Genomic DNA, 26,358 nt, shown 5'->3' on the forward strand with positions numbered 1-26,358 from the left:
CTCACATGTTCTATAATAGGAGCTTTGAAAGGTTTCCCTTTTGCTCCTAAGACATCACACATTCGTTTTCCAAGTTATTGGGGGTTAAGTTTTCCTGTGGAATTTTTCCCCCCCCATAAGTTGCTAAGAGACTAAATACTGATGCTTAAAGGGTACTTGACCCACACAAAAGGTAGTAGATCACTTAGTTTGAGGGGGAGGAAAAGGCTCGGGGGCTCCGGGAGCTGAGGGTGGTCTCTTCTGCCCTCGGTCTCAGGACGGTCGGGTGACTGCTGGCTGCGTGAGGAGTCCACCGTTAACGGAGGGTCCGGTCCTGGGAATTCTATCATCTGCCAGAGCGCCCAGGAATTCGGAGCCCCTCGCCTGCCCTGCTGGAGCTGGGTCAGCCCCGGTCCAGCCGTCGCAGCTTCTTCAGCACTGCTCACTTTGCCTGCCGGGACACCCCGCCCCCCCCCCCCCACCTGCCGGGACAACCCATCGTTTCCAGTCATCAGCCCCAGAGTTTTCCACCGTTTCGGCTTGGTGCTCTTGGGGTCTCAAGGGATCAGACAGCCTGGGACTTGTGAGACAAAGCCCCTCGGGGTTCTTGGTTCTGTTTTATTATTATTATTATTATTGCTGTTGTTGTTTGTTTGTCCTGTTATATTTACTAGTAAAGGACTGTTATTCCTTTCCCCATAGCTCTGACTGAAAAAACCTTTTTAATCTTCCAAATTATAATAACTTGGAGGGAAGGGATTGGAATTCCCCATTCCTAGAGAGGCCCCACCTCTCCCTAGTAGATACCTGTCTTTTCAAACCAAGACACAAGTGCAGTTCCAAGGGGGAGTTGCTTAATACTTGATTTATCTGCACCTGTGTCTACTAAAAATTCAAGCTCTTCATGATGGGGACCCACCTCAAACTTTACTCCTCTTGGTGTTTTATCAGGTCCCCTAATGCATAGAGCCCATGACACTCCTCGTCTTCATTGCCCTCTCCTTTTAACAATTTCTCTAGAGCTTCTTGCTCCCTTGCAATAGCCTCATCAAAGGATATTTTCTGGCAATCTCACCTCAAATGTCCTACTTCCCCACAACAGTAGCATGTTCGGGTTTCTCCTGGCCTCTGAGGGGTAACCCAAGGCCATAGGACCTTTCCTTTTCCTCTCCCCAACAGAGGCTTCTCGCTTCCTCCATCTTGTGGATCCTTACTGGCTCTTACACTTTCTCTGGCCACTGCTACCATAATCCTTGCCTTTGTTCTCATTTTTTCCTCTTCTCTCCTCAAATAGACTCTTAAAGCTTCCCTTAGCAACTCATTTATCCCCTTTTCCTGCCAATCTTTCATTTTTTCTAGTTTCTTCCTTATATCTGGCCAGGATTTGGTAACAAACTGTCATTTTAAAAATACCTGGCCTTCTGGGCTATCTGGATCCAAGCTAGAATACTGCTGGAAATTTCTTCTGAGCCTATTCAACCAAGCTGCTGGGGTCTCATCCTTCTCTTGGGTTCCATCAAAAGCCAATTTTACATTATTACTTCGGGGAACTGATTCTTTGATCCCCCTTACCAATAAAGTTCTATAGTCCTCCATGTTCCTATCTTCTTCCCTATTTGGGTTCCACCCTGGGTCAATTACTGGTAGCTTATGGTCACCTGGGGGACCCATCCGATTCTCCCTTTCCCAAATGCACATTCCAGCTGTTCTAATCAGCCAAACCTCTTCATGTGGCTGTGCTTCTCCGCACTGGGTGGACGCTGGCCCCTGGCTGGCTCAGATCTGCACAGCGGCCAGGAAGTTTTCAGTCCGGATATGCAAGCAGGTTAACTTTACCTGCTGGGCTCGGCTTATCAGCGGCAGCTGGACCAAATAGTGTTGTGACAACAGTGGCAGTAGGAAAAGGATGGCTCTCGGCTAAGCAGGTTAAAAGATGGTTTTATTTCAGGCCAAGCTGCGGGAGGTCCACAACTTGTCCAGACTGCAGGCCAGAGAGAATTTGAATCTCCCTCTCTCATCTTATAAGCGGGGGAGGGTTCAGGGGAGGTTACAACAGGATAACAAATCAGGGGATTCAGGGGGCAACAGGGGGTGTCCACCTCCAAGCCTCTGACCACTGATACCAAGAGAAAAGGAATTCCCCCCAGAGCGACCTATCACTCGATGCCTTCCCTCTGGGATTTCCCAATCTGGGGAGTGGTTCTGAAGTGATAGACAAGATGCCCCAGAGCAGGGGGGGGAGAGGGGATGGACAAGGATAGGTGGGGGGTGGGATGATTGACATACAACACCTTGTTATACAGAAAGCTCAAAAGGGGATGGACTGTTACAAAACTGGGGGTACAGTGAACTGAACCATAACATAAAACTTCTTATAAAAACTTAATAAAACAATTCTTGCACCGCCACATCTTCAGGATTAAAGAGTATATTTAAAATAGAATTCAACTCCCCCCATGTGTAAATGTTCGGGCCTAAAAATTCATCTATTTGATTGGCAATACCCATAGGGTCTTCAACTAAATTCTCTAACTCTTTCTTAAAACCCCGAACTTCCGAGGCTGTTAGGGGTGCATTTACAAAACCTACCCCTCCAGCTGCCCCACCCATCGGGACTTCCCTTAGGGGGAAAAGTTTTGCCTTTGACTGAGTATTACAATAGGGCCCTTGTGGGGTTTCTATTGCTTAGGACGGATATGTCAGCATAGGGGCTTGTTGGTTTCTGGGGGAAGAATCGGTATTAGAAGTTGGCAAGCTCAACTCCCAGCTAGGGGGAGGAGCAGGGACTGTGGACGGTGAAGGGGAAGAGACCAGACCAGTGTTCGGGGGCATTGGAGGCAGAGTTGGAAAGTAGAAGGGGTTAGTTTTTGAGATAGACTGAGGGGGTAGAGGGGGTGTAGTTGTTGGGGGTAGTGTCTTCGGGGAGCAAGCTGGAGGAGGAATAGGAGTCCTAGTTTGGGGAGGTGTAGAAGGTTTTACAGGAAAGATTGGGGAATTCATAGGGATAGCTTGAGGTACTTCTGGGTATACTGGGGGAGGGGGCAAATGATCGAGAGGATCCCAAGTGTGGCTACCCTCCTCCTTGTCTTTTTCATCTTTCTTTTTCTGCTCTTAGAGCTTACAAATTTTTGCTGTTTCACTCTCAGTTGTGTGTTTCTGCCAGCAGGCAGCATAAAGGATCTGTTCAGTATTAGATACCCTTGGGTTCTCAAATACTGGTTTAATTGTGAGCACATCCAGGGGTCTTTGGTCCCACACTATGGCCACTCTCCAGATAGATCTAGGGTGGGCCAAACCTCTATACAGTAATGAATCATTTCAACTCGGCTTAGTTCCTTAGTGGCCTCATTGGTGTCCCATTGTTCTAGCATTTGCCCTAGTGGGCTGTCTGGTGGGATATTTTTCACCTTTTCCTCTTCCTTCCAGGTTGCCTCTGTTTACTCATACACGCTCCCATTCTCACTGGGTCTAAAATAAGAGTTATATGGTACCCTTACCCTAAAAGAAATTTTAAGATAGGGCAACAGAAATTATAAATATCTGACCCTTATTCTAAATAAAATTTTTTCTTTAATGTGCCCCTACTTGAACCTGGAATTAAAGACGGGCAACTTAAATCTTAACTCCTACTCTCTCTCCCCAAGCACCCCGAAAGTAGCCCGTCAACCCGCTCTAAGGGTTTCGGCCGCTACCCCAGCCAGCACTCAGACACTCTCTCCTGCATACCACGTGCACCCCAAAAGTAGCCTGGACAACCCGCCCCCAGGGTTCCAGCTGCTACCCCAGCCAGTACTCGGGTACACAGCGCATGACTCTCTCTCTCTCTTCCCTACTTTTAGGCCTCTCATGCTCTGAAACCTCCCTAACTTTCACCCCCTGCACCCTGGCAGCTACTCCAGACGATAGCCTCAGCCAGTGCAGCTCTCTCACCCCCAGTACCCCGAAAATAGCCTGGGCAACCTGCCCTTAGGGTTCTGGCCACTACCCCAGCCAGTGCTCAAACACTCCCTGCACCCTGACAGTTACCCCAGCCAGTCTCCACAAGCATCCCGAAAGTAGCCCAGCAACCTGCCCTTAGGGTTCTGGCCACTACCCCAGCCAGTGCTTGGACCCCAGGCCGTAACCTCAGCCGGTACGGTATGCATTTCACACTACTGCTTGCAGCCCTCCGCACACTTGAAGTGACCCGAGCGGCCTTCCCCTATGGACACTTAAATAGGGCTTATCCTAGCATGTACCCTATGATGTGCCATTCACTCTCTAAATTCCTCTGTACATCCGGAGGGGGGCCCACTATGCCCCTGGAGACGCCTCACTCACCCAGTCGCCTTTCGCTTCCCCCTGTTCCCAGCTGGCCCCCTTGTGGGAGTCCGGAACCACAGTACTAGGGGGTCCTCACTCGTTTCGGGGATCCAAGCTGCTGGTCTCTGTCTCAGTCACACCTCATTTGCTTGTCTCCACCCCCGCCACCGGTGACTCACCAGTGCTCCTTAGTGGTGTCCTGCACTGTCCTCTGGTCCAGGGTGGCCAGCTGTCCTGGAGGTCCAGAGTCAGGCAGCGCCTTCCTGTCCGTGGTCCTCTTCAGGCACAGCTTACATCCCAGACGATTCCCCAGCTGAAAGAAACGGGCAAGGAGACCTACTCCTTTTTAACGCCTTTATTAAAATCAGCTCCTTTAAGGGGGAACTCGGGGGTGGGAAAAGCCCCTTTTAGTTACTGCAGAAATCCCCATGGGCTCTAGACAGGCCCAAACAGTACAATCCTGCCTGGTGGTGCTGCAGCTTCATCTGTGCCATCCCCAAGCTCAAATAAAAGCAAATCATGAGTGAAGAGATTCAGTAAGGCACCAAAAGGTGCCAAGGAAATGTCAGATTCCTAAAGAAACATAGAATCATGGAATCCCAGAATATTTTGGGTTGGAAGGGGCCTTAAAGCCCATCCAGCCCCACTCCCTGCCATGGGCAGAGACACCTTCCACTAGCCCAGATTGCTCCAAGCCCCGTACAACCTGGTCTTGGACACTTCTAGGGATAGGGCAGTCACAGCTTCCCTGGGCAGGGCCTCCCCACCTTCACAGGGCAGAATTCCTTCCCAATATCACACCTAACCCTGCCCTCTGGCAGTGAGAAGCCATTCCCCCCTGTCCTGGCACTCCAGGCCCATGTAGTCTCTCTCTACCTTCCCTGTGAGATTCCCCTCAGGGACTGGAAGGCCACAAGTAGGTCACCCTGGAGCTTTTCTTTTCCAGGCTGAACAATCCCAATTCTCCCAGCTTTTCCTCACAGCAGAGCTGCACTATCCCTCTGATTATCTTGGTGCCTCCACTGGATTTGCTCCAACAACTCCATGTCCTTCCTGTGCTGGCGATCACAGGGCTGGAGGCAGCTCTGCAGGTGGGGGGTCTCACCTAAGCATAGATATATTAAGGAGCTGTTGGCACTGGAATGCACCAGGACATGGTGCTGGGCAGTATTTATGGGGCTGTTTTTCCCGACATGGAATTCTGTTCAGCTCAGGAAGATGGATTTGTACTTTCAGGGCATATTATAAAACATCATCTGTGCTTTCTCCTTTGACTTCCCATCATGCATGAAAGGATTAGCTTGCAGTTCTGGGCTTTGAAGACAGGTAGGAGGAACATTATCTCTCCAGAGAGTGGGATCAGTGTGCGCTTCTCCTGGCTGGGAATTTATTCTGAGAACAGCAGTTTCACACTCTCTCCTGGGAAGCTCCATAGCTTTGGAGGCTCTGGGGTCCTGCTGGGAAGCTGGGGGAGCTGTTACTATTGGGAAGCCACTGGAATTTGCAGCTTGGTGAGGTGGCACCTTGTGTCTGTCCACTGATGAGCTGAGCAATGAACCTGCCCTGAAAACATTCCAAGGGCAATTGTTTGGAGCCTACAAGGAAGATGGAAAGGGCCTTGGGACAAGGACAAGGGTGTGGTGGTGTGTTTTTGTTAAGTTATTGTGAAGTTATTCTCCCAATGGTTTGTTCCTGCTACCCCCCTGATTTGTGTGGCTTTACCCCAAGCTTTCTCCTCCCTTGCCCAGCTGTCATTCACCCCCTAGACCCACCTGTTACCTCATTTACATGATGTCAATACTTCCTAATCCCTTCCCTTAGTTCCAGAGAGTTCCCTGTCAATCCTTGCTGTCCCTACCCCTTGCCTAAACTCCGCCTGGGAATTCCCCTATTCTTCGATGCCCCGTTTGCCCATGTGACCCTTTCCACTCCCCTTGCCTTTCCTATAGGTTGTCAGATTGTGAGTGCCTCCTTACTTCCCTCCCCGTTGTATCCCTGATTGGTTGAAGAATTGTATCCTCCCCCATTCCTTCCCCATTTAAAAGACCGTGCAAACTGTGAGCTTTCAGATTTTCTTGTCACTGCACCCCTTGGGGAATAAATCCTTGGGAAGCACACAAGAGACCCTCTCCCTGTTCTTTGCTCTGATCCATGGCACATCACAACCAACAGCCGTAGAGAGCAGCCTTGCTGCTGCGGTATTTGGCAGTTCTACTCCACCACCACCCAAGCTCAATTCGGCGGGGGGGGGGACGGGTGGCCAATCTTGGCGCATGCCAGGGAGTGCGAGCTAGCTGGGTTTCTCCGGCATCGCGTCACAAGGGGAAGTGGCTTCTCACTGCCAAAGGGCAGGGTTAGGTGTGGTATTGGGAAGAAATTGTTATTGTGAAGGTGCTGAGGCCCTGGCACAGGCTGACCAGAGAAGCTGCGGTTGCCCCTGGATCCCTGGAAGTGTCCAAAGCCAGGCTGGACAGAGTTTGGAGCAACCTGGGATAGTGGAAGTTGTCCCTGCCCATGGCAGGGGGTGGGACTGGATGAACTTCAAAGTCCCTTTCACCAAACCGCTCTGTGATCCTATCAACTGTCACTGACAACTCAAGAACTTTAGAGGATGATGAAGAGAAAACAGGGTCCACACATCACCCAGTTTATCCAAGCTCCTGGCACAAAACAATTTCCACAGCCAGATGAAGGGGCAGGTGAGTACAAGTGAATTATGTGGAACAGTTTAATGCCAAATCCCCAAATCCTTCTCCCTAGATTGGTTGGGTGCCTGGAGGCATCCTGTGGAGCTGCCAGCAGGAAGGAGTGCATCCTGACTGCACAGCAAGAAAACTCTGAGCCAGTACTTCACAGCAAACCCAGTCCTGAGCAGCTGCTATAAATATACTCTCAAACCAAATTTATTCTTAATATTTCCAGAGCATTGACTCACAGTGATTCAGCTCTCGGTATTCCAGGCATGAGGAGAGGTTATCCTTTGTTATTCCATGATGACAGTGGTTTTTACACTGCCAAGGCTCTGGAGTTCTAACACCAAATGTCAGGTACTTGAGATAAAATAAAATTCACTTGATGTGTTTTAGCAACTTATTGCTGAAGTGACACCGATTTCAGGGGCTCTGACAGACTGCTTCCCATGGAAAAATACTTATTTCCATTAAAACTATCTACTCTGACCCTGACCCCTTTGTTCTTTGAGGAGAACAGGTATTATATTTAATTTCCTAGTCACTGGGAGCATACACTTTTATTTGACTCCTAAAGCCACCCAAACCTGAGCTACTTCCCTGCAGCCAGGCCCTGTTTACCGGGAGCCCGGGAGGGCTGTCACCTCCCCAACCGTGCAGTCCTGTGTCCCCTCCATGGCACACACGTGGGCTCCATCCCTCTACCCTTGACACAGGATCCCTAAGATTCCTGAATCCCTTCATTCTCTTAAAAACTGCTTAATTTGAGGCACACATGGGGCTCCATTTCCCAGGCGCTGCCAGGCAGGAGGCCACGAGCACTGAGGCTGAGAACACTGTAACCGTGAGGGATGGGAAGGGCTGCAGTCGTGAGGGCCGAAGCCGCAAGGACAGCGGCCGTTAGTGCTCCCCCGTGACGGCTACTGTGCCCTCTGAAGCACAGCCCGGCTCAGCGCTGCCCCGTGACAGCGGCCAAACGCCTCAGGCACATCCCAGACCGGCCCTTCCTCTTCCTCCTCCTCCTCCCTCAGCCGCCACCCGGAAGTGACAAGCCCCCCCCCCCCGCGGCGCGTCACCGCCCCGCCTTTCCTGCCCCTCCTCGCCGGCCCGGTGCTGCCGCGCGCGCCTCCCGGCGGCGGGCGGCGGCGTTGCGGGCGGTGCCGGCGGCGCTCGGTCCGCGGAGCCGCGATGAGCCCGGGCGGGACCCGCGCCCATACCCGGACCCTCGCCCCGCACCGGCACCGCCGCTCCGGCATGGGACTACGCCCGCACTAGGAGCCGAGTGCCCCCAGGGCGTCATCCGCCACCTCCCCTCCCCCTCCCGAGGAGGATGGCGGCGGCGGCCGCCCCGACCCAGCTGGAAGCCGGTGGGTATCGCTGGCGGCGGGGGCTGCGCTCCGCATCCGCTCGGTTCTAATCGCGTCTAACCCGCTCTCCCCCGCCCCTCCGCAGAGCTCTACTACCTGATCGCACGGTTCCTGCAGTCCGGACCCTGCAAGAAATCCGCCCAGGTGAGCGCGGAGCCGGCGCTCAGGCCGGGCCGGGCGGGCGGCGACGGGACTGGACGGGGCGGCGGAGCCGCTGCGCTACGGTCGCCGGACTCACGTCCTTTGTGTGTGTCCCTCTGTCCCCAGGTACTGGTGGAGGAGCTGGAGGAGCACCAGGTGAGGCGCCTGCCCCGGCGGGACGGGGGAAGCCCTCGGTACGGCGGGGTCGGCGTTTGCCCTACCCCGTCTAACCCGGCCCATCTCCGCCGCGGGACACCCGGCGGGAGTACGGCTCCCCCGCGGCGGGGCCAGGGGCCGAGGCCGGAGGGCTCCATCCCGGGGAGAGGGCGCGGACGGGCACCGGGGGGGGGGGGGGGGGGGGGGTCGCTCGGGCTCTGACGGCCGCCCCTGCCCCGGTGTCCCTCCCGCAGCTGATTCCGCGGCGCCTGGACTGGCAGGGCAAGGAGCACCGCCGGAGCTTCGAGGACCTGGTGAGACAAGTTTCACTCCTGACTTTTCCGACAACTTCCCCCCGCGCCGCCGCTGCCGCACCGGGCGCCGCGTCCCCCCCTCCGCCCCGTTTGTGTGTTCCTCCCCACCAGGACTGCAGGCTGCGCCCCGCCGAGGCCGTGGCGGGCCGCGGGGCCGGGGGCTGCCGGTGAGACCCCCGTGGCCGCCCGATAGCGCCGGTGGGGCGACCGCGCCGCGCTATTGTGGGGCCGGGGGTTATCCGAGGGCACGCACCGGGGCCCGCCGCGGCCAATGGTGCTGCGCCTTACAACTCGGAGAGCACTGCGCGGCGATGTGAGGCGGCAGCTGATTGGCTGCGGCGGCGCCGCGGCGGAGCCGGCGGGGCGGGGGATGCAGAGCGCGGGTCCCCCCCGTCCCCCCGAGCCATCGCCGCCGCCTCGCCCGCGCTCCCGGGGCTGCCCCGCTCCAGGCCGGACTCGGCCGCGCTCCCGCGGCCCGGCGGGGGGGACGTGTCGGACATGCCGCCGGGCCCGGCGCTGCCGGACTGGGTCAGGGATTCCCTGCCTGCGGCGGCCTGCGCAAAACCCGCCCCTCACCGCGGCGTTTGGGCCTGCTGTCAGGCAGGAAAGGAGGAGTTAGGAAGTGTGGTGTTGTGGCTGTTAAATGCCGGTGAAATAGACGGAGTGGCTGCTTTTGCTGAGGTGTAAACCCAATGAATGTGTGTCATTGAGGGAAGGTCAGTCTCTCCGCAAGGCCAGGTGTGGGGGGTGGCCCTTGGCCCCGCAGCCCCCCGAGATGTGTCTGTGAAAGCGACAAAAGTGAAGCCGTCCCAGTCCTTTTCCAAAGGGTCCAGACGGCCTTGGTTTCGTTTCTGGGAGCTCTGAGCAACGACGTGTGGCGCTGATGTAGCACTTTGCGGTTGGAACACTGTAAACTTCCCAATAGCGTTTATGGCATTGATACCTGTGACCAGCACTGGCACCTCACCTGGAAGGAGTGGCAAGCACGTCCTGGCCTCTCCCGGCTCCCATGGAGCAATGGTGATGTGGGATTTTGCCATGACTGTTGCTCAAACTTCTTTGCATCTAGCTCAGGAGCTGGTTTCCTACTTTAGCAACATTGTAGGAGCTCGGGTGTGAACAGAACTTGTGCCCAGAGGAGACCTTTGGAGCCACTGCCTTTCCCTTTCCAAAGCCTATTCAGAATTTCAAGTGGAAGCTGAGCTTCCTCACACCTCTTGTGGATAATTCTGGGACTGTAAATTGAGTGAGCAGACATAGAGTAAGTTCTGCATTGAATAAATTTTTGTGCTCTATGGTCTTCCTAGAGAATCTGAAATCTAAATGTGGGCTTTCTCAGGTTTAGCATAGGATTGCACCCAGTATCCAAGAAGAATATTATCAGTGCCACTTTGGTGTCAGAGAGAGTGGTTTTGCCTATCACTTTGATTAACATATAATTTTTTTTCCTTTCATTCTATGTGGCATAGATATAAAAGCCTTAGAACCTTTTTTAAAATATGTGTGTGAACATGTTGAAACATACTTCTCTTTAACATTTCAGAAATGAAAAACCATTTTGAAGTGAGTTTTGGAGTTAATGGGAAATTTCTTCTTTCTGTATGAACTCATATCATAATAAAATTTAAGATTTTTTTCCTATGTCTTAAACTAATCAGCACTAACCAATGCTTTTAGTTTGCCTTTTTATCTAGTATTATTTAACTGTTTCTCATGGTGTACAGTAAGGACTAGGATTATAAATGAATCATTACAGTGAGACAGGTTGATGCCAAGTGGGATGAGCTGAGTTTCTCTCTGTGAATCCTCAGAGTGTTAAGGATGTTGAAGAAAGGCTTTTTCTCTCTCATTACTTAGTGTTTACTGTGTTTGGAATTTGGACTTTTGGCTGCATATGATTGTTTATTAACCTGAGCTCCTCAACTTCAGGGCTGGATGGATGTCTGAATGCCATGTTCAGAACAAAGCCAGGGTTGTGAAGGACACAAAGCACTCCAACCTTCATTTTAATTATCTCAGGCACATAATGAACCAAAATTAAATTGGAGATGGCAGCAGTTGGAGGTAAAGGGTTTTTTCCTACCCATTTCTGCTTTTTACAGACAGAAACCCAAAATAGTTTATAATCTCAGCTGAGTGGTGCAGCTACTCTGGTCAGGCAGGTAATTGAATTCATGAGAGTTTACAACCCAGAGAAGTCTGATTTGTTTGCTTGTCCAGTATTCCGACAGGATATTTCTTGTTCTGGTGTTTCAGCTTTGTTTTCCATCCTCAGTGTGGCTGCTCAGGTGCCGAGTGGTGTTTTTCAGGAAATTTGCCAATACTGTGACCCCTGAGTACACTGTTACTACTCCTGGGCTTTTGGGAGTGATAAATATGGAACAGCCCAATAGCTACTGGGTGGTTTTTATCTAGGGAATGTTTACTCCCACTTCACTCGAGTTTTTAGGCAAGATCTGAAAGCTCACTGTGAGATTTCTTTGTTCCTTTTTTTTTTTTTTTAACTTAATCTTTTACTTTAAATGTCAGGTATCACAGGGCAGACCAGTAATTTAAGACACGCTAATAAGAATTGTACCTATGGAGCAAAACCACACAGAACGCAAGTTTATGTGCATTTGTGTTCCCTTTGCTTTTCCTGTTTATTTTCACATTGGAGCACTTTTCACCTGCAGCATGTGGCTGCCTGTCTAGGTAATCACAGAGTCACAGAGTATCCTGAGCTGGATGGGACACACAGGACCATCAGTCCAGCTCCTGGCCCTGCACACACACCCCAACAATCTCATCCTGTGCATCCCTGGGAGCGTTGTCCAAACCCTCACGGAGCTCTGGCAGCCTCAAGGCTGTGCCCGTTCCCTGGGGAGCCTGGGCAGTGCTCGATACCCACTGGGGGAAGAACTTTTCCCTGATCTCCACCTAGATCTCCCTGACACTTCCAGCCATTCCCTGGGTCCTGTCCCTCTCTCACTGAGAGAGATTGGATCTGCCCCTCAGGAGGAGCTGCAGCCTCCAATGACTCTCCCCTCAGTTCCCTCTTCTCCAGGCTGAATTCTCCAGGTGTACTCCACAGTGGTTTTACTTTCTCACTGACTGCTGGTGGTCTTGAGACATGAGATTTGTTTGTAAAGGGGAGGGTTGGTGCATCACAGAATCCCAGACTGGTTTGGGTTGGGAGGGACCTTCAAGCCCATCCCATTCCACCCCCTGCCATGGGCAGGTACACTTTCCACTAGACCAGGTTACTCCAAGCCCCATCCAGCCTGGCTTTATGAAGGTCTGAAGAGTGTCCAACTTGCAGGCAATTAATGCTCTGGTTTAAAATGAGCTGCAGCAGCTCGATGTGGAGTCTGCTGTTGTACAGATGATTCAAGCTGAACGACTCCAGTTATCAGCACAGTCTCCAGTGACCTGCTGTTCCACATTATCTTTGTTTATTCCTGATAAAGGTGACTGGCTCTGGTCTGGTTTTAAGAACTTTCTGATGGGCTGAGTCTTCTGCCTCAGCCTGGTTTGGTCTTTGTTCTGAAAAACATGTAATTCCAGGCAAAACAGAAAATCAGCTGTTGTTGGACAGTGGGGAATTTGCATCTGTGAGCAGCTGTGCTGGTATGGATCAGCTTATGGGATTTGGCTCTGAGTTCCTGCCTTGCCCATCTGCACTGATTTAAAACTAGCCCTGAGTCTGAGGTGCTGGTATTTATAGGTCCTGCCAATCCCAGCATTAGCAGAGCAGAGATGTTATGGTTTTGTCACCTCAGGAAAATGTCATCTGGTAGCATGGTCATTCCAACCTGTTCTCTCCGGGGACCCCAGTGGGTAGAGGCTTTTTTAATTCCAGTCTATTTGCATATTGTTGGTATCTTGTGCAGGTCCAGTGTCTGAGCTTCTTTTTGCTGAGATTCCCTATTTGAGGTGAGTAATTTCCTGCTTGCTCAGCTGCCTTGGCCTCTTGGCCTCTTCCACTGCTTTTTGATATAATTGTCAATTGATTCTTAATTGATGGTTATTTTGGCAAATGAGGGAAGTGTTGGATGACTACCTGGAGGAGAGAAATCGACTGCTGAAGCCCAGCTGGGCCTGCCCAGCAGGAGTGGGGACAGAGCAGCCTCCGAAGGGCCACATTGCTGCTTCATTCCAGTCTGCAGATCCTGCCTCAAATCTGTGCTTTGAAGAGATGTTCCACTGGGCTTCCCAAAAGAGATGGTTCCCAGAGCTCCCTGATTCCCATCTCTGGCAAAACAGACATCTTACTTTAAGTAGTAATTAAAAAGAGTCTTTTTTGGGTTGTTTGTTCCCTGTTCATTGAAACCTTCCTTGGAGGAGGAGTTGTCAGCAGCTTTAGAATCACTGATTCCTGACTTGGAAGGGACCCCCCAAGGATCATCAAACACCCCAGGAATCCCACCCTGTGCCTGAGGGCATTGTCCAAACAGGGATCAGAGTCACACCAGGGGATTTTGTTTCAGAGATCAAGAAGCTGCTCCTCCCAGCTCCAGGGAGGACTCTGCTTGTGGTCTCTGAGGTGATGCTTCCAACCACAGGACCATGAAGAGGTTTAGGGGTTGAGTTTCTCCAAGCCCTGATGTGACTTCACTAATAGTTTTCTTTGTGCTTATCACTGGAGCAACTTATCTCAGCCTGGCTCAAGCAGTCAGGATTGGGAGAGATTTTTTAAAAGGAGATTTTTAAAAAATAATAGATTCGATTCACTTGATCCTTCACTTTTTAGATCCATTGTACCTATGTGGTTACTGTGTCAGAGAACTCACCTGGTTCTATTGCATTCTTGTGCTCTCATATTTTAACTTTTATAGGATTTTTCACATCCTAAGGCAACAAAACATATTTTCTTTATGATTTATCCCAAGATGCAGCATTTGTTCTCACTTAGCATATTTTCAGCTCTGCATTATTTTAACATGCATGGTTTGGGCCTGTATTACTCATCTCTAATTTTTTTCCAATTTTCCGATTATTTTCTGAAATATTTTCTCATTATATTCTAAAATATTTTCTAATATATTTGAGGAGCTGATAATATCCTTGCTGCTGTTTCATTTTGCCACGTGGGATTTGGACCAGCACACACTAAGAGGTATAGCTGTACCTTTGCCTTTTTCCATCCTTTTCAGCTGGACGTTTGCAACTTCTTGTTCTAGAAAAATACTTAAAATCCATTTACAGCTATCTCACACAGAGGTGAAAGGAAGGATTTTTGATTCAAGTTCTTCTGGGAACCTGAAAACAGAATTACTTTTTTAGCTCTGGGCTGTGATTTAAGCATTTTTTCTGGAAGTTATTATGGAAAAAAATCACCAAGAGAATTTGCTGCTCTTGCTGCCTGCCTATGGAGCTGTTTGTTAGTAACAGCATTCCTAATATTCAGATTAAGGGCTGCATATTTGAGGCTGTTGTGGGTTGTAGAAACATGGAAATCTGCAGGGAAAGAAGTGTGATCAGGGAATGCTGTCGGGCCCCAAGTGTCAGTGTCTGCTCTTTGCTATTCCCTATAAAACTGTGCCTTCATCTTTAAGCCACCAAGTACTTTTCCACTGTGGAGTTAGTCAGGAATGCTTGTGGAACACCTTGGGCTCTGTCTCTGCAGTGGTATATTTGCTGCCAGCAAATTCAGCACCTTCCTAGGCATAGAATGTGGTGAAACTCCCATACCAGCTCCGGGGTGAAGAGGGGAAGTGTTTGCTGTGCTACACTGGGAAAATGGTTTGGATTTTTTACATTTCCAAAGAAAATGGTATGGTTTGGGTTCTTTTGGTGCTCTGGAAGTAAAATTTCAGAGCTTCTAGGTTGGTCTTTTTTGATCTTTCAATCTTAAGATTGATACATCACTGTGTATTGGCAGTTGGTGACTGAGGGGCTTGTTAGCAGTTATCAGAGATGGAAATAAGAATTTCATACTCAGATTTTACTTAACTGCAGATTCTCTCTCTAGAACTTCCCCGTCAGACCCTTTCAGAAATCTTACAGACTGAAGGGAGGCTGGTGCAGCATCATAAAATATTTTGTAGCATGAACACATCTACAGTGTTTCAGGAATGAGTCAGAATGAGTGGCAAATACCAAAGTTTGGATAATCCTTTTCTCTCATTTCAACTTGTTATATCCCGTCATTTATACTGAAAGAGAATTCATGCTTATACACTGAACTTCACTGGCTGTACCACTGGGAAGGTGCCAATATAATTTTGGAACTCTGATTTTAGGGAAAAAAAGCTAAAATGACTAGAGAAACCTGTCAGTGCAGGAGAGCATTCACAGGGTCATTTCTTGATGCTCACTCACAGGATGAAAAGTCTTGGAATGAGAACATGGTAATGCACTCATCAGGTTTCTCATTCCTGCACTGAAAAAATGATGATTTTGGATCTTTAGAATCATCATGATTGATGAGATGATACTTTAACCAGCAGTGACTGAGGGATGAGTAGAGGGAGGAACCTGTCTCTTCTTCGAGAGTTTCATTCACATTGGAAGAGTTTTTAGTCCGATTTAGTTAATTGATACTTTGTATATTTAATTAGATACATTTCCCTTTTCTCTTTGGTTAAAATCTGAATTATGGGACAGTGTTGATCCTGCTCATGGTGCAGGTGGTGACATTATCCAGCCCTGCCTGGCTGTGCTGGGTCCTGTAGCTCAACAGGTTGCCCAATTGGAATGAAAAATTTCCCAATGACGTGTCCTAATAATCTGTTTGATGACACAGTTGAGTGAACAATGTTTTGGCATCAGGGCTAAGGGAATTACAGACCTTCCCCTCCTTCCTGATGTCTGGCACTCCCTCCGGTGTGCTGGGGCAGGGAGCTGGGCGCATCCCTGGGATCTGGGTAGGCAGGAGGCTGTTGATCCATGAAAAGAGGTGCGTGGAGCTGTGTGTCCTGTGTCAAAGGAGCTCTGACGGGCAGCTTTTCCTGCCAGTTTGTAAATACAGGAGTCTGGCAGTGCAGGACATTCTGGATAATGAGGCACAATTTATTTGTTGTTCAAACACTCTCAGAAAAACTGTTGTCACTCTGTAGAAAACAGCCTCTGTCCAAAGGGAAAAATAAAGCATGTTTTCCCAACATGACAAAATTGGAGCCTACACATGTGAGTCTTAAAGATACCTACTCCCAGGAGCTGGAAAGTAGAGACTGAGTATTGATTTTAGGGTAATGTTTAGGGGGATTAGGTAATTTTTAAGTTTTTTTTCCTTTTGCACATGTGCTTCATACAGTGGTGTCAATGTAAGGGTGTTTCCATTAAGCAAAAAATGGGAAGAGAATTAACTGAAAGGTAAAAAAGGCTTTAAAAAGTTGCTTGAGCAGAGCACTGCACTGGGAATTTTTGTTTCTTATTAAGGGATATAATAAATTTACAATTAAGCTGTTACAACTTTGTCTTGGTTTGAAAAGACAGGTATCTGCTAAGGAGAGGCGGGGCCTCTCTAGGAATGGGGAATTCCAATCCCTTCCCTCCGTGTTATTATGATTTGGAAGATTAAAAAAAACCAAAAAACTTTTCAGTCAGAGTTATGAGGAAAGGAATAACAGTCCTTTACTAGTAAATATAACAGGACAGACAAACAACAACAGCAATTATAATAATAATAAACAGAACCAAGAACTCCGAGGGGCTTTGTCTCACAAGTCCTGGGCAGTCTGATCTCTTGGGACCCCAAGAGCACCAAGCCGAAATGGTGGAAACTCGGGGCTGATGGCTGGAAAAGGTGGGTTGTCCCAGCAGGCAGGGGGGTGTCCTGGCAGGCAAAGTGAGCAGTGCTGAAGAAGCCACAGCAGCTGGACCTGGGCTGACCCAAATCCAGCAGGCCAGGCGAAGAGCTCTGAACTCCCGGGCGCTCCAGCAGACGATAGAATTCCCAGGACCGGACTCCTCCGCCAACCGTGGACTCCATGCAGCTAGCCCTTGCTCGACCCACTCGACCGTCCTCCCTGGAAAACTGAGAGCAGCCAAACCACCACCCTCAGCTCTTGGGATCTCGGGAGCCTTTCCCTCCCCCGATAAACTAAGTGATCCACTTCTTTTGTATGGGGCAAGCACCCTTTAAGCATCAGTATTTAGTCTCCTAGCAACTTATGGGGGGAAAAATTCCACAGGAAAACTTAACCCCCAACAAACCTGAAATTTCTGGTGTGGCTTTTGCATCACTCCACATCACTTTAAAATGCAGTATAATTTTGAGGGGATTTTCGTAACTTTACACTTGAATATGAAGCAAAGTACTACCAGTAGAAGGAAAAATAAACCAGTTTTCAAATGTGTGTGTTGTTTGTGTGTTTAGGTGGCTGTCAATGCACACATCCCTCCAGATTATCTTCTTAGGATCTGTGAGAGACTTGGACCCCTCTTAGACAAGGAAATCCCCCAGAGTGTCCTGGGGGTGCAGACTTTGCTGGGTGTCGGGCGCCAGTCTCTCCTGAGGGCAGCAAAAGGTAAGATTCTCAATTTATCTGGGCTTGAATTCTATTTTAATGATTAGCCCCCTTTTGTTGCCATTCCTGTTGGGATATCTGTGTGTTTGCATGAGCCCTGATTTGTCTCCTGTTCTTGCCAGCTTTTTTCTTCCTAAAATGCAGTTGTTGCTGGCCCTGTTGGATATATTTTCTTGGGCTGAAAATGCCATATAAGCAATTCTTGCCTACAGTTGCCTGATCTTGTTACTTCCTCTGCCTCCTTCCCCAGTGTGTTGGTGTTTGTGTAAATGATGTGAATGGGATTAGGGGTTTGATGCATCTGAAAAATGCCATTTTTTCCATATACGTTTATACACATCTGTGTCTAAAATCACTGAGCTGGGCTATTTTTCAGCTTGTTTTTTTCCATTCTTTGGCTTCCTGGCTGTGCAGACACAGGACAGGATGGTAGCATTTGGGGCAGCATCTAGGGAGTAGGAGAAGGCCAGACTGATTCTTCTGTGACAATTTCTGCTTCTCCTTGCTTCAAGTTAATTTGAAAGCCCCCATTCCTTTCATAAAGAGAGCACCAGTCCTTTTGCCTTTGAAAAACTCTCTCTGCTTGAGAGAATGATCCTGAGATTAGTTTTGTGTTAGAACTAGAGATCTGAGAGCCATCTGCTATTGAAGTGATTCTTCCTTCCCTCCTCACTCCATGCCCCTGCCACTTCCTCCCTGCTGGAGCCAGAACTTCCTTGATCCTGTGATGTGCTGATTCAGAGAGCTGAAATGTTGCAAAATTTGTTGTAGTGAATTAAATGAGCTGGTGGAAAAGGATCACAGGGCTGGAGGTGACACAGGAGGAGGAGCATCATCCTGGGAGAGGAGGAGGGATGGCAGAGCAGGACCTTCCTGTTTTGGTGTCAGTTGAGCCTTTAATTCCCTGCATCCTGTGAAGTCACACTGTGATGCTGACGAGCATCTGCTGATCCATTGGATATCTCCTGGAGGGATGAACTGTTCCCAAACACATTGCCCTACAGAGTTTTGGTACTGAGTTTTGTTTTGCCTATGTTTTGCTGTAATTAGGTGCAGAAATTCAGGTTTGCAGAGAAACATTCCTTCGTTTCACCCTCAGTTTGCAGCTTAGAAGCGTACAGCAGCAAAATGTAAAGAGAAAATAAACATTTTTCTGCAGAGGAACAGAAGGGTTTAGGTGGATGGATCTGTTTTCAGGAGTCTGAGTGCTGTTTTTAATGAGTATCATTTAATACTCTGTGCAGCAGTTTGAGGTTTAATCAGAAGGTGCTCTCAGGAGTCTCTGAGTCACCTCTGCTTGTGCACTTTACGTTCAGAGACCTACATGGTGCTACACAGATCCACCAACCTGCAGCACTGTCCTTCTGTTTCAGCACTTACTCACCATGGAAGCTCATTTTTCTCCCTCCAGATGGCCAGAAATGGAAGAAATCCAGGTCTAATTTCTGAGGCACTTTGAACAGTTTCAGAAAAATCACTGTTGTTCTAGAGAGGAGCCTCTCCAAGGCCAGTTGGCAGCAGAGAGCTGGAGAGTCTTTAAAGAGAACAGTCTTCACTTTAAAACAATGATTTTTTGGGGGGAAGTGGGGTCCAGAGGACAATCTGAAAGGAAGGCACATTGTCACTTATTGCAGGAAAACAAATTTATTGAAAAAAACCCTCACTTCTCTCACTTTTAGGCAGCAAAATGTGAATTCTCAAATGTGCAGTTCCTAAGCAGAGGTACGTTAAGTGTTGGCATTGCAGAAGGAAAACAGCAGAGTTCAGTTGGGCCTCAATATTAAGTGCACGCACTTTTTAAATTCACTTTTTCTCTCCACAGATTTAGAGTCAATAATCACCCAAATTAAGCAAAAATAAGTTGAAACCATTTACAGTGACACTGCTGAGGAACTGGAAATCAGTTGCAATCTTTAAATGAGGAATCTGACAAACTGTTTAATCAGACATCTTATTCTGGGCTGTTGGGAGTGATGCTTGACCTCTTGATCATTTAATGTATTGATTATTTCTTGTCCCTTGTCACTCTTGCTGGTGCAGACTTCAGACACACACTATGGAAAGGTTCTGCATTTGCAGCTCTGCACAGGGGCCGACCCCCCGAACTCCCGGTGAACTACGGGAAACCACCAAACGTGGGTGAGTCTGGAAGTCCATAAAATGTTCTTTTCTCCTCTTTGTATTTATTCCTGTCACACAGAAAGTTCCCCTTACTGACTAAAACACTATTCTGGGTTTGCATTAATGTTTCCTCTGACATTTCATGATGAATTACTCTAAAATAGGTCTCTCCCTGAGAATAGGATAATTTTTTGTTATTCAGGCTTGGATTTTCCACAGTGTATGTAGCCATGTTTTGCATGGTTGTTTGGAGGGCAGTGAGCTTGAGTATTTTTTATGATATGCCTCCAAAATACGTACATGTGGCTTGTAGATTGGATGGGCATGGTCACAGGAGCATGGAATCCCAGAATCATCATGGAATCTTAGCCAGAACAAAGCGTCTGGCTCCCAGGGAACATTTTTAACTCGAGAATTTCTTTTAGTTGGATTATGACAGAAAATAGACTGCTTGCAACATCCCTCTCCAAAAGGGAATTAATCACCAAAGCAACATTTGTGTTCCTTCAGCCTCAATTGTCCACACAATTAGATAAAAAACTTGTATAAAACTCAGAGATATATGTGGGCTCTCACCTTACATCTCATCACAGAGCTGCTCTGTTTTATATAAACTCAAGAGCTTGCCTTGTATGGTTTGAACTTTCATTAACTGTTTTTATAGCAAAAAAAAAAAAAAATTTACTCTTGCAGGCATAAAAGTAAATCCTGGTTTGTTTCTTTTTAGGGTATTTTATCTCTGTGCAAATGGGTACATTTTCCTGGTTTGTCAGGGAATCCTACATATGGATCCTCCCTCCCTTTGGAGAAGTAGGGATGGTGCTGGCAGTTTTCTGTTTCTACCCTATCTGTGTATTTATTATTTTAGGCTGGTTCTGCAGGTACTTTACTGTGAGCAGTTGTGCTGATGGATTACTAATAGTCTGAATTGTAGATTTATTGCACACAACTCCTCTGGTTGTATTTCTGCGTGGATTCTTGGATCAATTCTTTCATCAGACAGGATGTTTTTGGAATATGTGGTATTATTAATGAGGCATCCTGGCAGATTGGACTTCAGCATTTGTCATGCTTTCATGGCAGAGGGCTGTGCTGCTTGCTTGGTAACTATTTAGTGAATTAAAGAACAGAATAATTTTTTTGTGTGGGTGTTTTCCGAATTTTTTTTTTTTTTTTTTGAGAAATGCAAAGGTATTATATGGAAAAGGGTCTTTCATAGCCAGGAAATAATTTTCATAAGTATTGATTCCTGGAAGAATACAGTCCTTAGTGTAGCTACATAAACTACTACTAAGAGGAAAATATGCATCACTATTAAAATAAGGATTTGACTTCAAGCAGGAGTTTGATTTTGGGATTCCTTGTTAATCCTGAACAGGAAGTCAGAAATTTCTGTGTCTACTTTTGCAAAATGGGTGTTTTTTTCCTAGTGAGTGGTGCCAGCCAGAGATGCTGCAGTGTGTATGTCTTAAGTACAAGATGAAGAAGTGTGCCCAACCTCTTTGGTATTTTGGCATAACTGTGAATTCCCACACTGTGCTGCCTCAGGCAGATGGACTTTTCTGGAATTACTTGCTGAAGGAGTTGGGCTGAAGTAAAAGATACCCATTAATGTGTATTCAGGAGTGAGGTGATTGTGTAACTACCTGTGCAAAGTGGTAAATAAGGTATAGAATGAGCAGCCAGGAGTATTCTCACATCTTTCCCTTCTGGTGATAAGGATTTAAGCTGTCCACCAAATGCTGAGAGAATGGGGTCACTGATGGTCCAACTGGGATCAACTGGGAGGGCCCAGCTGCAAGAGTTGGGAGTTGCAGTGGTTGCCTTTCCATGTGGTTGGGATGGGACCTCGTGGTCCGTACTCCTAAATAAAAGGTCCTGCACAGTGGAACTGGAGCGGGAAATCCGTGTTGCCTTTTCCCAGCCTGTTTGTGCAGAGCTGGGAATCTTCTGGCTGGGGGAGTCTCTGGGAAAGTGCTGAGCTGTGGAAGTCATTCCCAGGGATGTGGTGCCTGTGTGGTGGGGCTGTGGTGATCTACTGGAGGGGAACAGGGAGGGAAAACACTGTCAGAGCTTCCTGCTGCCAACAGGATGACATGGAGGAGGAGAGTCTGCTTGAGCCTTTCTGGGCAGCTTTTGTGGTAGTGGAACTTTTAGGGCTCCCTTTGTGCTCTTCCAGACAAAAAGTGTAAAGACTGGTCATGCAGTACCTCAGGACTGGGAGTGATTCCCCTTTGATAAACCTGCTTTTGATGCTACTTCGATTTTGTCAGGGCTTTTTTTTTTTTTTTTTTTTTTTTTTGCAGGCAGCTCAGAACAGATCAGAAAGAAGGTTGTTTTCACTCTTTAAGAGCTGCTCTAACCTGAGGATGGAAATCTTTCTGTGGGCAGCTGTTAGTGAAAACAACACAAAATTTGGAAGCAGAAGGTTTTCAGTACAGTCTCAGTGAACAAGCATTTCAGCTGGGTGGAAATTCAAAGTCAAGGTGATCCAGCTACCTTGGGCCTGCCAAAGAGCAGTGCTGGGATGAGGTCAGGAATCAATGGTGGTTCATGCTGGAAATGAGTTCCATGAGAGCAGCAGCTCCCAGAGCTGGAACACGCTGTGCTTTTGCTGCTTTTCCTGGGTCCAGGCTCTTTGTGGCCACACAGCCACTCTCTGAGGAGGTGTTTTCCATGTGGGAGCCAACTGTGTTTGTTTCCTGGCATTCCTGTGAAATCCTGGCTTGTGTCTCTCCCGTGAGTGGTACCCGATCCCTGCTCGGATTTGTGATGAGGGCAAAATCTAGGTCTTCATTACGAAATCACAATGCTTCTTGCAGAAGGTAAAACAGTCTAATAGGAGCTCATCACCCTTGAGAAACTGATTTTAAAACAAACATTTGCACCAGTTTCCCATTTTCTAATTTTCCTTGCAAAGAGTGGATCAAGACAAGGGTTTTTAGGGAGAGCAGGAATTCCAGCTGGTGCTGCTCAGTAACTGCCTCACTGAAATGCTCGAATTCCTTCTGAGGTTGTGATTTAACTTTGAAGTCTGGGCTGTCTGATGATTGTTTTTTAAATCTAGCTTTCACTGGTGGGTTGTTATTGCTGGGTTTGGGGTTTATCCTTCCTAGGTGAGCTTTCTTGCAAGGGTTTTTACATTGTGCTGTTACCTATAGTAGAATGTGAGGTAAATTGTGATTTAGGAATTGCTGCTGTCAGCTTGAATTCAGACTTGAATTAAGTGCTGCAATTTTCCTCAAGGTGTGGCCTTCCAGGACCAAGGACTGTGGGAAAGAAAGAGAAAAATGCCTGTATTTTACAGGTTGGTAGTTGGAGGAGCTGAGATGGCCCTTCAGTGTTGGAAGAAAATTAACTTTTCTTATCAAGAAGGCTGGATCTCCTTCCTTTTTATGGGAAATAACTGTTTTGAAAGTTTTTCCTTGCAGGGAATAGTGAAGGGTGGACTTGGCAGCTCTTACATTCAGTGTGGCATGAAATACATCAGTTAATGAGATAGGTTAGTAAATTTTTTTAGGGTTACTAAGTTGCTATTTCTCCATGTGGGAATTGTTGTTGGGTTTTAGTGCTTTGGGGCCTTAGGAGGACAATAACTTCATTGTGCTGTAGAAAGGAAACTTCACAGGGATTTTTGTCATGTGGGGGTAATTCCCTATTTAGATATCGTGTATTAATCTTCCTAAAAATACAGGAATGGAGAATGTTTGGTTTCTTCCTTTGAAGCAGTGATAGGTTTTTTTGTCCAAAGATGCTGTTGCCTTAATAAAGTTGTTGCTCCTCATGGCTCAACAATAGTTCTGGATGTCTCTGATTGAAGCATTTCATAAACAGGGATTTTTATTTGGTAATTATCTATGGGAGATGGAGTTTTGTCCCCATTGTGCAAATAGGGAAATAAAAACAGCTGAAGCTGAACTGATTGCAAGGCTGGGAATCGACTGGAAAAGTGAGGTGCCAAAACGGTGGGATTTTGGTGCCTTTTGGTGCTTCCTTCATGGGATTTACAACAAACAGCAGTGGTAAATGTTCAGAAGGGGGGACACAGAAAATATTGTGATTATTAGGAATATTTTGACATGAGAGTGTGTATTTTTGGTTCACACAGTTCTTTGTGTGGTTAAAAAAATATTCAAGGCCATCTGAAATTGCTTACAGGCAGATACACTGTTATTATGTATTTAAATATATAAATATATATGTATTGAAATGCTTAAAGCCTTGAAAGGCACAGCAGAATCACCATGTTGCTGAATTACTTCACATCTCTGTTGGCACACGGTGGGGGAAAGGGAGGTGTAATCTTTTTAAGAATTCAGCTTTTAAGCTGTCATGCTTGAAGAGTAAATAAAATAATGTGTAGGCAAAGCTGAGGTACCTTGTAGAGCATTTATCACTGCGGGATCTCTGTGTTAGAGGTAGGAAAAAGAGTTTAAAATTTCAGTTTTACTCTGCTCAGGGAGACAGTTTTGTTTAACAGCCCTGTATATCAGGTATCAGTTGAATAGTAGGTAGGTAGTAAATTAATTTGCTTTAGCGTGTTTTGCTTTTTAGTATTGCTGAATGTGTTTTTACATTCAAAGCAAATATTGACTGAAGGTGAGGTTATGCTGGAGCCTGATGGCTTTTGCAAGCATCTTTTATGCAGCATTTTTCCCCTCGTGTCATGTTTCAACTGTGTTGAGTGATTAAAAATAATCCACATTTCAGAGCCCAAAACTGAGACACAAAAATGCTTTCTTTAAAGCTGGAAACAATTTATTTTCCTTGCTTGTGTGTAAATACTTCAATGATATCAATTTACACAAAGAGTTACGCATTAGGAACCCTTTGAAATGGCACTTCTTGACTTTGTAGATTAATTTTTTAACATATTCCATGATCTTTTTTTGTGTAGATTGGCAGCGATATCATGAGACAATTAAGAAACAGCTCGAGTTTTTCACTAGACTTTTAAGCTAAAGGAGTGAAAGACACTAAAGAGCTTTATGGGGCTTCTGTGAAGCCCAGCCCACATCAAGGTGCAGGGGAAGATAAAGAGTTGCTCCAGGGGATCTGCTATCACAGGGACTCCACAAACCCACCAGCACAGCTCTGTTAGATCCTCAAGTGCCACTGAAAAACCCTCTCAAAACTTTCAAATCCAAAGTTCAAGTGCTGTGAGTGAGGATAGGTTAGAGAAAACAGTAATAGGAGAGGATTGGTGAAATTAAATACCCCAAAATGCTCTCAAATTGTGCATCCAATCAAAGGCTTTTTTACAGGATGGGTTTGTGCATTTAGGTTTTAGGCTGTTCTTGGAAAGGCTGCTGGCTATGGAAATAGGAAGGAGTTTGTTGCTGCAGTTTTTTCTCCTACCTGCCATTCTGCCACTGGGAGTTTTCCATTAGTGCCACCTATTGTTCTTCAATTCCCTTGCCATGGGAATGCAAGGATGTGGATGTGGAAGTCCTTTGGCCCTCACATATGATCTGGAAGCCATTCCAAGGAAAGATTTTTATCATTTCTTTTATCACAAAAAAGCACTTAAAATAAACTATTATTATACTCTTTTTATAATTGATATTACTAACATGTAATTTCCTAAATTTCCTTTCTTCCTTCAAAGATTTTCCATGTCCGTGTAGGATAAATGTATCTGTTACCTGTTCATGAATTGAACATTGGAATAACTCCCAGTTGTGGTGGGAACTTTTCATTCTGCTTTCATTTTTGGTGAGGAAGCAGTTGCAGCCTGTGGTAGGTTTTGAAAGACTCCATCAGGAGTGGGATTTCTTTTTATAACACTGGACAGAATGTTCTGATAAGGTGGAAGAGGTTCAGATTTTTTACTGATTCTAATAATAAAGTTGTTAACAGATACCATATTTGATTTAATATTTATTTACTCTGAGTTCTGGACAAAATTCATGTCACACTCTTCTTTTTGCTTCTTTTTTCTCTCTCAGTTCATATCCTTTCTGCCAGGCAATTAACTGGATGTGGCCGTTTCAGCCACTTGTTCCCAACATCCACCTACCAACACATGAAGATGCACAAAAGGATTTTGGGGCACCTCTCCTCTGTTTATTGCATAGCCTTTGATCGCAGTGGGAGGAGAATTTTTACAGTAAGTTTAAATTTTGGACCTTTCTCTTTTCAAAGATTGCTTTGTTTGGTTTGATTTCTTTCTTTCTTGAGTTCCTCAACAGCCTCTTAGTCACTGATTGAGATGCAGACATGACTTTGTTCAGCTGCAAGTTGCTCTTCTACTAAAATTTGTAGTGTGTCAGTGAATCTATGACAATTATTTTAAATTATTCCCCAGAAAGCAGTGACATCCATTTCTTTGGTGATGCCCTTGCTTTTTGTTGGGCATTTTTAAAAATCAACAGATTTTTCGAATGAATGTTGCATTTTTAGCTGTTAATGTTAATCCCTGTGCATGGAGTGACAGCACAAGGAGGAATGGCTTCCTGTGATCGCAACACGCAAAGCAACCACACGGAGACGAGAGATTTGCAGGGCAGAGATGTTCCTCCGAGAGAGCCCAAGGCTGAGCCAAGGTCAAGAGCCCCTCTGCCTGTTTATTTCTTACTTTTTATACATTTGTGGGTCTGACTGTGGATTGGCTTCTGGAGTTATCACCTCCCAGCCGAATGGCCAGACCAACTGTCAGTTACAATTGTTTTCAGGTTAGAAATATGCAAACAAAGGACAGGGAATGAAAACCAAAGGATTTGTTTATGTTACATGTGTGAGAAAAGGCAAAAACTGCTCCTAATATTGTACAGAAGCTAAAAAGACTGACTCCATTTTATGAACAATCAAAAGGCTTTAAAAAACTCAGAAAAAC

The 26,358-nt window shown here is 46.9% G+C and overlaps 1 protein-coding gene across 2 annotated transcripts in view; it reads left to right on the top strand.

The window, feature by feature from the left end:
• Window positions 1-8,232: 8,232 nt before the first annotated feature.
• LOC120764831 (bromodomain and WD repeat-containing protein 3-like) overlaps window positions 8,233-26,358 on the top strand; it is a 52,932-nt gene continuing 34,806 nt past the window's right edge. For both annotated transcript variants that reach the window (XM_040088900.2, XM_040088902.2), the window contains exons 1-7: window positions 8,233-8,338; window positions 8,424-8,482; window positions 8,606-8,635; window positions 8,890-8,949; window positions 17,252-17,402; window positions 19,443-19,541; window positions 25,472-25,632. In XM_040088900.2, coding sequence (XP_039944834.1) covers window positions 8,302-8,338; window positions 8,424-8,482; window positions 8,606-8,635; window positions 8,890-8,949; window positions 17,252-17,402; window positions 19,443-19,541; window positions 25,472-25,632 — 597 coding nt within the window. In that variant the 5' untranslated portion in view covers window positions 8,233-8,301. The remainder of the gene's footprint in view (window positions 8,339-8,423; window positions 8,483-8,605; window positions 8,636-8,889; window positions 8,950-17,251; window positions 17,403-19,442; window positions 19,542-25,471; window positions 25,633-26,358) is intronic.

This window comes from Hirundo rustica, chromosome W (assembly GCF_015227805.2).
Source record: "Hirundo rustica isolate bHirRus1 chromosome W, bHirRus1.pri.v3, whole genome shotgun sequence".
In the NCBI taxonomy this organism is placed as follows: Eukaryota; Metazoa; Chordata; class Aves; order Passeriformes; family Hirundinidae; genus Hirundo; species Hirundo rustica.